Raw genomic sequence first — 12,446 nt, 5'->3', positions numbered from 1 at the left:
AATATTTCATTAAAAAAGCAAAGCATATTGACTGACAAAAGATCCATATTTAATTTGTAGTAGTGTGTTGTTAAAGGTAATTTCGAGTTTATTGTTATATGCTAATATAGTATGATAGTGTGTAGAATGTGGATGCTGATTTTTTTTTCTTTCTAATAATCGATGATCGTCTCACCTGGCCGGGAAGAAGAAACAAGAGGCGAGCTCGATAATCCAATATTGGAATCATAGGGTAGCGACGAACGTCTCGCGCCTTGCTTCCGGCTATTTGTGCTCAGTGGCCCTGTGGCCACCACCTTAAAAAGGGCACCTGCGATAGAAAGCCATGCATTAACCACAAGTGCACAAGTACGTTGACATAAAAGCGCTGTGACTGCGGTCATTCACAAATAAAACATTATGGTAAAAATGTTAAAAAAAAAAAAAATTAAAAAAAATTATATAAAATGTTATAAAAAATTAATAAAAATAATTGAAAAAATATACAATTTCTTAAAATACGTATAAAATGTGTTTACTCTGTTTGGAAAAATCTGATGGCACAGACCCACGCCTGGGAATAGTTATTTCTTGTCCCTTGCCGGTTGTCACGTGTCCCATGATACTATCACCATTTCCAGCGCCTACTGGTGCCGAACCTCGACGTCTCGTCAAAATCTATTTGATAAAAACGAAAAAACAGTTTATTATTTCTACAAAATAGGATTGATATTAAATCGGTGTAGACATTACATAGATATACTCATTTTTGCATAATTAAGGTAATCGTGATAAACACAGTGCATTATTCGGTGCAAACGACGGTACATAATTATTGTTATGTTATTAGAGTAGTCATGGTATTACAGGGACTTACAAAAAATTAAAAACTTTTATACATACAGCAAAATATGAAGTTTATAGTGAGATTATAATAATAACTATTCATATTATACTTTAGTAAAACTCTGGTATAAAAATAGGTCATCTGTTTGTAAAAAGGAAACTCTATGAATATTGTATTGTAAAGAATATATATGTTACCATAAAACTTAAGAAATTTTATTGCCGAAAAAGTGAGCGACTGACTATACCAACTGCAAATAAATCGTCAAAGTCCCATACTATTATAGTATAGCAAAATCTTTAAATGGTAGTATTTTAAAAATAAAAACAGTCTTACTAAAAAATGTTTACGAAAAAAAAAATGTAGTTAATTAAAACTTACTAACCGGAATAATATTAATTGTTTGTTTAAATAATTGACTTTGTATTTTAGTTTTTCAATACTAACTATTATGAGTACGTTAAAAAAAAAATCATAAATAACTTTGAATAAATACAGTTGGATTTTTAATTAAGACCGTAGATCGAGTAGAAATAAAATAAAATAAAATACGGTAAAGTAAATGCATCTAAATTTCGAAGTTAATGATTACCAGACCCTGTAAAAAATACGGAAACTACATAAAATAAATACAGAGGCTGATTGCAATGCACTAGGGTTCATATAATTTACTCCACTCATCAATACTTAAAACTTTCTGCTTAGTAGGTACTTATAACGAATTTACTACTCGATCAGAACTTAATTTTTATGTATTTACATTACAAAAAAAAAACATTCTGCATTAAATTTTTATTAATATAAAGTGTAGTTAGTAATTTATTTTGCTGTAATTAAGAAAAAAAGTATGATCTTGAATTACTATTTAAAAATAATTTTTCATGACATCAAGTAACTCGAAAAATGAATGTTTATATTTCAAAGTATCACGATGTACCTTCTTAATATACGTATTATACACCATGTTAGATGATCCGTAAACTTCGTTACCGTACAAAATGCATCCATGTTAAATTTGGTTATGAATGTTAACATTTATAGCGTGTGGAAAAAATAATATTTCTGACACATACATTTTACATAGCTTCCCGTCTGCCGTTATTCGTGCAAATTGTTTTAATCATTTTAAAGCAGCATTTTTTTAAAAAATATTGTTTTCTCTTAAATAAATATTTATTTTTTTAAGTATTTTTCTAAGTTTTTATAAATTCCTATTATTTCAAAATAAATTTTCCGTTTTCATTTTAAGGAGCATAGATGGTTAAATTGTTTTTTGAGCTTATACGGAAGCAAGCAACGTAACAGTTATTCTCATACACTTCGTTGTCAATTAAAATTACGCCTCTTATTTGATTTAAACATTATTTAATTCGTTATTAATACTCTTCGTTCAAAAATGACATAGCGTTTATTTTCTATCTTTATGTGGGTAATTGGTGGTTGATTGTTTTTAAAATGAACTTAACACCACGTAGTCATGTGAACACTATCCGAATCTCAAGAAATGTACGTGTAATATTTGATGACAATATCGGTTCTGTATTTTAAAAATCATTAATTTTAGGTTTTCAAACTTAATTTTATAACACAGCCGTGTCCGTCCGCTTATTAGTTATCAGTACATAGTTACGTTTGTTGATATTGAAATATTTATTTATTGTTCGTAGTTACTGTACATAGTAACGTTTATATCAAGATTGTACGACGGTCGTATTCAAATATAAATACGTACTAGCCAGTATTCAAAAAATATATTCCAAAACATAAAACGCAATAAAATTGTTTTTTTTTTTTTTTAATATCGTCTACGGCTGCAGTTCTTAAACTTTTTTTTCGCGGAGCCCTTGTGATGCTTAAAAATGCTTGAAAATTCACAGAGTCTCAAAAACTTGAAATATCAATTTTACAACTCATATAAAATTATGGGTCAATAAATTTCTAGTGAACAAACTTTATACGATATAAATGTGACTTGTAACGATTTAACGAATATTATATGTACTTAATTGTGTCCGCTTAGGACTCCACAGACCTATATGGTGTTTATTATCGCGTTTTGTTAAAATTCGTTTAAAACCCGCTAGGGGGTTTAGCACGGCCGGACAGAGGGAACTTGCCGACTCGTTTGGCACTCACCTGGTTCACGTGATTGCTGTTGCGCCTGATTTCCGCGTTGGTCCGCGCCGCCGGATCGACGTTTTCCTTCTCGTCCTTGTCGGACGAAAACCTGGCCAACTTGAACGTCCGTTCCGTGTCCAGGATCGAGTCGCGCTTCGTGCCGTTGCCGCCCCCGACGGGACCGGGGCTACCCTGACAGCCCTCGCTGCTCGTCGAACCGGTCCGGCTGGACGCCGTGGACACGGCCGACGTGCCGCCGCTGGACGACGAACAGGGCGCGGCGGTGTCGCCGCCGGTGGACAGGTACCGGGCGCGGACGTACGGCTGGATGGGCGGGAACGTCTGCTGGCGGGTCAGGCCCCTGGAACCGGCCACCGCCGCCTGGTAGCCGAGCACCGGCGACGTGACGCCGTGTATGACGTTGCACAGTCGGCTGGCGTCGGCCGTGTTCGTGATGGTCGCTATGCTCGGTTCGGGTATCAGGTTCTCGGCGCTCACCGGCCGGTCGTCCACGTTGCTCATGTTGCTGCTGCCGCCGCCGCAACCGCCGCCGTCCGACGACCGCTGCAGCCCGCTGCTCCGGGACGAGCCCACCGACATGCACAGGCCCTCCTCCTCCTCCTCCAGATACGGGATCTGTCCCAGCGTGAACCGCCGACGGTTCTCCGCTTGCACCAGTAGCGTGGACGGCACGGCGCCCTGCAGGCTGTCCCGGCGCAGTATGGTGCACGGCAGCGCGTGGCCGCCGACGCTGGTCACCCGGGCCAGGTTCAGGGGCACCGAGTGCCGGCGGCCCATCTTGTCCACCGTCTCCAGCATGACGGCCGGAAGCGAGCCCCGGCGGTTCTGCTGCTGTTGCTGGAGCGCGTCTTCGTCCAGCTCGTTTTCCGGTTCCAGAATCGTGTCGTCCGCGTCCGCGAGCAGTTGCTGCTCGTCGCAGCTCTCGCGTTCCCGCAGCTCTTCCCACTGCTGTTGGTTCTTCCGCAGGTTTTCCATCATCGAATGCGACAGCTTGGTGTCCAAAAACCTGTGCCACAAGTTGAACAGCGGCAACACCATGAATTTGAAGAATACTATAGTGTTGGGGGAAAAAAAAACGAAAAAATAAACTATAATATTATACCATTATGATTTCGTTCGGTGAACGGGTATACACACACCGATGATATTGTTTCTATTAGGTATCTATTAAAATATTATGATAAATAAACTATATTATATGAATAATAGGCAATATTTTCCGAAAATCTATATTAAAATCGATTTACGGGCTAAACCAATTATATAATATATAATATCAAACAAAATAAAATGATAATTTCAAAACTAATACAATTATGTATACGGTGTAGTTTACTTAAGTATAAAATGTCAAATGCATTGCTAAATCAAATTAAATTTTACACGATAAAGACGGTCATCTCATTACCTATGTCGATTAAATTCATTAGACCTAAATATTAGAACAAGACTATATAATGAATACCTGTTACAAATATATGTTTCAATAGTTTTAAATTAAATAGTGTATACACTATTATTTATTACTTGTTAATATCTAACTGTTTTTTTTTTTTTTATCAGTTTAACGTTATGTACCTACGTGCGTATTAAGGGTTCATAATTTGATGATATATTATAATACAAGAATATACTCAAATGCAGTAGAGACACTAAATGTTAATCCTATAAATTATAATGAAACCAAAAATATAAATCGTGTTTACAAAAATAGAAAAAAAAATACGTTTCGTGCGCATGTATACAAACATACTGTAGGTAATGAAACATAGATATGGCTGTTTTTAGACTAAACGCATTTTTTTTCGGTTGTTGGCCATTATATTTAGCTCTCTTCAATTAGATAAGTCCTCGGTATGCGTCAGTTATATCTTGAATTTTAATAAAAATACGAATAATTTAGTTAATTTTTCTTAGACTTTCAAACTATAATAAACTACAAACTACATGAATACTTTCTTATTTATATTATTATGGCGTAGGTATTAACCCTAAAAATGATTTGAACACGATAGAAAATTTCAAAAGTACGTACCGGTTTGAATTTTCGGCACCGTATTATTGTATCTATCACAGATATCAGTGACTGGCAATCCTAACTGCCTTTCGTAATCCCCTTGCCTGAAGAATTCGTCGCACACCTTCAGACTCCATTTGCGACTCACGTCCCATGGCCTGCACGGGTTCGATATGTCAGCACATTTAAGTGCTATTTGTAGAATGAAGTGCCGCAACTCCGGATCCTTCATGTCCAACTCGTCATTTTCCAGATAATTCTGTTTAATTTTTTATTGAAAAAAAAAATAGTTAAGAACGAATTATAATATGATACACGTTAATAATTATTTTAGTGAATTATTTTAATACGCGTTGTGTTTAAAACATAAAATTAACTTTGAAATGTGTGTATTGTTGCCGAAACCAAATTTACACAAATATCTACAATGTTTTTTTATATTAGCGACAACTGACTCAATGCTGCTTAAAAATTAAATCACTTAACTAACTTATTAGAAAAGGTATTTTGAGCAAATAATTTAATGGCTGAGTGTACAATAAATTTGTTATAATTTTGTAATAATAATAGGTACGTTTAATTAAAATGTAGTTTCTTAGTTAAAATATAATATTTGTTATCCCGGTGTTTGAGAAATGTATTCGAAGTCTAAAGCAATTGAAAATAATAATAATAATAGATTCATCTGTTTAATAAGACTACGGAATGTAATTTAACTCAAAATGTACTGAGTACAACAAAAACTTATCAATATCACACCAACATTGGAGTAAGACATTCAAAAACAAGAATATATATCTACTGTATATTACATACATCGTACTTACACGTATCTAGAAAAACACATTAAATATTCATACTCGGAGAATGTTAAATATTTTTATGGCAAAAAATATCGTAGAAAAAAATAATAAAAGTATTTTTTCGTCCCGTTTTCGAAAAGGAATTCATGAATTAAACATGGAAAGACGAGATCGCATAAATGAAAAAAGTTTTTGGAGCATTTCAAATGTGTTTTATGTACAAAAAATAGATACTAAACAATAATATAACCACGGAGGATAAAGGGAGTAGGGGCATAATTTAGGAGCCTTATCACTCTTTCTAAAAAATATTATTTATACATTCAAAAGAAATAGAAAAAAAAAATGTTTAAATCACAATAATGATAAACTTGTTAAGTATTGATATGTACCTAATATGATGAAGATAAATTAGTGAAAATCATAGTTACCAACAATATAGTTTAATCTAGTGCATATTGCATGGTAATATCATTTTAAATTAATATCATTAACATAATATTCAATTAATAATTAATATTAGGTGTTTTTGAACTATTTGCATTAAATAACAATATTTTTTATAAGTGTCAAAGTTTAAATTATGATTTAACATCGAAGGTTGATGCGACTACTGTATCTTTGTTTAAACAACTTGTAATTATGTGTACGTTATAATTTTAATAGTATTATTAATTATTTTAATTTAAGAGGTATACAATTACTGTTAGTAGGTATTAATTAAAAAAGTTTTAGAGTAAGAAGGGTTGAATTATTATGGTTTAAAGTGGGTCACCGATATAGTGTCTACGGTTCCGGGGCCCAATGGACCTTTGAGAATGCAAATAAATGATAATATAGCGATCTTCCCATTCTTTTTCACCTTTACATACATAAACCAATTTTGAGGTTAAACTTACGTTGAATTTCTTCAAAAATTCTGGTTGCCTCGTAATATCCGTGGCCAAGATCAGTGAACTTATTTGCGATTCGAGGTCTTGTCTTATGGGACTTAGTTTCTCAGCTACGTGACTTTCGAGCAAACAGCCAATCGCCGACCTCCAGTGATGATTCTCTAGCACCGAGGTGTTCTAAAATAATGGAAATAAAAATAAAACAGAAAACCATAAAAGTAAATTAATAAAACAATATAATGATTGACGGGAAATAAAGGCATTCAATTGCACGACAATAACAATAATAAAGCGAAAAATGAGTAAATATAGTAAATTATGATTTAATATATCACCTCGTAAAGAGTAGCCAAGTGATTGCTGGTGGCGATAAGAAACGGTTGATTGACACCGGGATGATCGAGATCGTGAGCAACAGCCGCAATAAGAGACGCCATGATTTCGAGTGGCGTCAAGAAGTTCTTGATCTATGTAAAAAAAGGCAAAATTAATAAACATACTACACATTTTGACAATCCTCATTTTTATATTGGCCATATAAGATGCGAAATAATACAATACGATAGTTTATTAGTTTGACAATATGTATGGGTATTGCATGGAAAATATTTGTGTTATACCAAACAACGTAATAATCAAAAACTGTTCAAATTCGACTTGTTATATTATATCACAATAAATGAATTACTGTGTTTTTCAAAATATTATCGGACATCATAAAATAAAACGAATTAACAGTTTTAGACTAAAACATAATTTTTCAATCATAATATACTAGGTAGATTGATTTATTACGTTATACGCGTGTATCGATTTATTATTTATCTCTCCGAATAATAAGTTAATATAATTTTTCGAAGTGCCTAATCAATTATGCACTTGTCTTGAATACATGTTTATTTAAACATACATTATTATGTGAGTATTTAAGATTTTTTTTAATAAGCTAAAACAATCTATGGTTGTAGTATAGTCTTCGACTGTCGATATAACGGAACGTTAAGCCTATCGAATTAAAAAGTATATATAAATATTAACAAACTTTTCGCTTTAAAAGTACTAAACAAATTGAAAAAGCATTGAAATGCATCGCAAGAAATGTTTTGATGGACTTAAATAATTTTCCGTTGAGTTATTGTATTACGATTGTTGTTATTATTATTCGTGAATATGACGCCATTAAATGTTTGTGTTTTCATGCTAATCAACAAAGATATTAAATTAAATTAATATTAAGTTTCATGTGAATATTTAATGATTATTTTTATTAAAAATTATTCAAATATTTATCAATTAATAACAAGAAGAAAGATTATACCTACATTCACTTATAATAGTAATGTTTCAGTTATTATTTAAGTTAATAAGTAAAATCATAATAATAATTAACCCAACAACTATTATAATAAGTAGTATTTATTTTTTTTTCTTCCGTAAATAGTCAAATTAAAGAATTTTGTGATATGAAAATATGTGCAATATAAGTACATATTAAGTAATAAATTAATTACTTATTTTTAAAAATGTATATTTTCTTCACACCGAAATTCAATGCGATTAATTTTTCACTCAAATCGATAAATATTTGTAAAAAGTTAAAAAAATGTGTTTGCAAACAATTTTATAGATTAAAATAATAATAATAATATTAATAAGATAAAAATAATAAAAACAATTCTGTCACGCGTAGTTCAATCGTTAAATGGCGGAAATATTAAATATTTTTACAGTAAACAGTATATATATAATATATGTATAATATATAATATAAATATATATATGTTATGGACTTGTATTTAGGTGTCTACAAATGAATAATAAAATAATCTAAAATTAAACTAGCAAAGGTTAGAAGAAAAATAAAAAAATATTATAATAATAATAACAACGGACGATTATATGTCCACAGAGGTTCGTCAGAAATAATTTCGCGACATTGGCAAGCCACGGGACTTATAAACCGTCTGCTCCGTATTCGGCTGAGCAAGTATATTGTGTGGCATTTGTGAGCGGCACTAAACCTGTCAATATGGTTTAGTAATAATAACAATAGTAAAAAAAACACACAAACAATAATAACGAGAGATTTCAGTTCTATACGCGTTCCAAAAATACATGGGAGCTTTATTTTTATATATATTATGTCGACGATAAGGAATTACAAAAATACTTAAACAAACAAGACATTGTACGTACATGTATATAAATTATCTACGGCACGAGCTTTTTATAGGATTTGTAGTCCTATAATTTTCGCCGTTTTCAGGGGAGTCAAATGTAATATAATATCGATAATTAACGGACAGATTTTAAGAGTAACGAGAGCAAAAAAAACATAATTATTTTACTGAATCTAAGGCAATGACGAAAAAAAAATGAAAAAGAAAATTAGGCTAGATTAGGTTATAGAAATAAATGAATATTTGGACAACTCGGAGGTTAGGTTAGGTTATAGGTACATTATATTATATTAGGTTAGGGTACCTATATACATAATATGTAAAAACCGAATAAACCCCGGTTGTAAAAATACTGTTGTGATTTTCAACAATGTACTGTTATTATTTAATTATAAATACGGGATATAACACCGTGGTATTTTTTTCAAATTCCCATGAGACCATTGCGGTAAAACCGGAAAACTTGGTTTCTCGCCAAACGATTATATTAATAATAATAATATGCGAACATATACATAGTATAATGCGATTAAATATTGTTACATACTGTTTTAATGATAAAAGTGTGAATATGGAAATTTATATTAATTTAAAGTAATACCTATTAAATAATTAAAATTAAGTTAACGTACTATCTATTTAAAATTGTAAGCATATTGTGAAAATAATAACTATTTTTATTTGAATATTATATATTTTTAAGCAAAGGAATTGTGATTTTAAATATTTTAAATACAAATTATTATCATTTAAAAAAAAAAATTAATTAAAAAATATTGACTCCAAAATGTTTTAAATATAAATTTAATTCCATTTGAGTACCATCAAATAACTATGAACATTTTTGAAATATTTGTAGTAGTTAGTTACCTCATATACTTTAAAAGTCACTTTAAACATATAAACTCTTAACTCACTATATAATAAATTTAAAATTAATTATAATTCAATATTTTCATTAAAACCGTTAACGTATACAGTATACATTTTAAATAATTGGTACCGTTTTTACATTTTGCGGTCCACTACTGAATGTCATCCTATGTAGTAGAATCAAACGGTTCGCGAATTATTAAGTGTCACGAGCACACGCGGTCATTATGTATTCTATACACTCCAATGCTTCAAAGTCAATACACAAATAAAAAGCTATATTACAGACGAATGCCACAAAATAACTTTCAACAAAAAATAAAAATAATTACGCGTGTGCAACGTTTTTACAACGATAGTTGAATAAAGCTATACTCGAAAATTTTCCTATAGTACAGAACAATATCATACTACCTATAGGTATATATAATAAAAATTAAACGAAAATAATCCCAAAAGTGAAAACTTTCAAATGTATATAACTGTTTATACTTTTTATTTATTGACAAATTATTGTAAAGTTGTAATTTTTTTAAGGAAAATTATCCCTCGCCCAGTTTTCTCATACTGGTTAGGCCTTATTTAAATCGAATGATGTTAAAATTACTTATATTAAGTAGAAACATATTTTTAAATATGTACATATATACATAAGCTAATTATACATTTTAATGTACATATATATAAACACATAATGTATAATAATAACTATTAGAATGGAAATTAATGTTCTTTCAAAATTTAAGCACTGCTTATTATGACAAGTGACAACTATAAAAATGTAATGGCCACGCTTAAAAATACACTCAGAGGAATACATTCAAAATGTCTAAATTGCGAATAAAACAAAAGGAAGCAACTAAGAATAATCGGTTTCCTCGACTTATAGTCTATAACATGGACAATAGCAGGATACTCTCAGCTTATAGTACACAAATTATGAAATCCAAGAACCCGTTTAATATAATAATATATTTTATATTATATATTATATTATTATATATACTAATATAATACATTTACAACGAATAGGTGTTTCTAACCTTGTCTTCTTGCAGGAAACAGTGCATTGCCTGGGTCACGTCGGTAGCATGGATTGCATTGTGATACGGGTTTGTGCTGTGGTACCCTTCTTCTATAAGACCTGTGAACAAATAATGCAGAAATAAGCATTTGGAGATTTTAGATTATAAGCGATGAGTTTTATTTTTGATGTGATATTCATAAAAATAAATATAATTTGTTTTAAATATGTAATAATAATATATTATGATAACGTTCTAGTATTTGTTTTCGAGAAAAGGTTGAGTAATATAAGTCTTCTGTACATTTTCATAACTGTATAGAGACTATAGACCCACAATCTACGATTTAATATCATCAATTAATTAGTTTTATTTTTTCTGGGGCTAGATTCGTGGTTTGAACTATGTATTATAATACACATACATAATATACAATATACAGATTGCGACTGAAAATACGCCATTTATATTTTCCTTTAAATATGACAAAAAAAAACTATTTTCCTATCACCTATACGTTTCAAACGTCAACCTAAGTGTTTTAAAATTAAAACTTTGTTAATTATTTTTTTTTAGAAAACACGTTCTTGTGTACTTTTATGCAACAAAAACAGTTTGAAAACAATAGGATCGTTTGTAAGTATAATTTTCTGTGTGAATTACATATTTGCAGCATAAACTAAAATTACATTTTTAATGATTCCCATATATTTTTATTTTTTACATTCTTTACCAGTTTTAACATAAATATTATAGACTAAAAATTAAAGTATTAGAAAATTAATTAAAAAAAATTGATTTAGAACACAGTAATAAATTCATAATAGTATTAATTCTCATACAAGTACTAATAAACTATTATAGACCGAGCATGGTTCAATTATAAATTCAAACAGTAATCATCACCTACTTTCGTAGATGAGTATACTAATTCTACATGCTGGCCATATTGACTTATAATTTCAAACATTTTATATAGTATTGAAAGTGATATTCCCATTGAAACTTTTCCGAAAGCGGCTTGGGATTATATACGATAAACTCTGCGGAAACCCAAAATACCTAAAATAACTAGGACCGGACTACATTAGCATAATAATAAGACATCGCTGAATCCGTACCGTTATAGATAATAATACACACGTTGGACGATAAACGCTAACACTAAATAAACTATACGCGTGTGGCATGTCATTACGAGTGGGAGGATGCGAGCAGAATAAGAGATGAAGTTTTTCGCGGTTAAAATACTTGTAATGTGCAATATAAGAACTTTTGTAAACCCGAACACTTACGATAATTATATCGATTAAGTGGAGCCACTTATAAATTAAAACAAATAAATAACGTTTGGTTTCAATTTTAGAGTTAATGGCTAACGTTTTTCAGCTAACGCATCTTGCAAGACATTAGGTGTACATAATATTGTAGTATGCAGTAAAGTTTAGTTGAGTGCCGAAAATAAACGCTTCAATAATAAACTAAGGTTAATTTAAATAACTAAAAATAACAATAATTTACATAACAATATCGTTCATAAATATTTCACGCTTAGCATAAGATTATGACACATTTTGTATGAATGAATTGTAATTGTTGTTTAAAAAAAACTTATATGTTTGAATATTTTCACAGAATATCAATGAAAATCAGTTTCATATGCATAAACAAATACATGTTATATTGGTCT

General features: G+C 30.7%; 1 protein-coding gene across 10 annotated transcripts in view; it reads right to left on the bottom strand.

Annotated features, from left to right (window-relative positions):
* Nucleotides 1-12,446, bottom strand: part of LOC114131113 (high affinity cAMP-specific 3',5'-cyclic phosphodiesterase 7A-like) — a 111,454-nt gene that overhangs the window by 4,491 nt on the left and 94,517 nt on the right. For 9 of the 10 annotated variants that reach the window (XM_050198964.1, XM_050198963.1, XM_050198965.1 and 6 more), the window contains 7 exons: nucleotides 10,775-10,875; nucleotides 7,014-7,145; nucleotides 6,685-6,855; nucleotides 5,001-5,241; nucleotides 2,963-4,017; nucleotides 519-657; nucleotides 176-310 (listed from right to left, as the gene is read on the bottom strand). In XM_050198964.1, the coding sequence (XP_050054921.1) occupies nucleotides 176-310; nucleotides 519-657; nucleotides 2,963-4,017; nucleotides 5,001-5,241; nucleotides 6,685-6,855; nucleotides 7,014-7,145; nucleotides 10,775-10,875 (1,974 nt within the window). The remainder of the gene's footprint in view (nucleotides 1-175; nucleotides 311-518; nucleotides 658-2,962; nucleotides 4,018-5,000; nucleotides 5,242-6,684; nucleotides 6,856-7,013; nucleotides 7,146-10,774; nucleotides 10,876-12,446) is intronic. The other variant, XM_050198961.1, reaches the window with a different exon arrangement.

Source organism: Aphis gossypii, chromosome 2 (genome assembly GCF_020184175.1).
Source record: "Aphis gossypii isolate Hap1 chromosome 2, ASM2018417v2, whole genome shotgun sequence".
Taxonomy (NCBI): Eukaryota; Metazoa; Arthropoda; class Insecta; order Hemiptera; family Aphididae; genus Aphis; species Aphis gossypii.
Note: the sequence above shows the minus strand (reverse complement) of the source record. Positions and strands in the feature narration are given on the sequence as shown.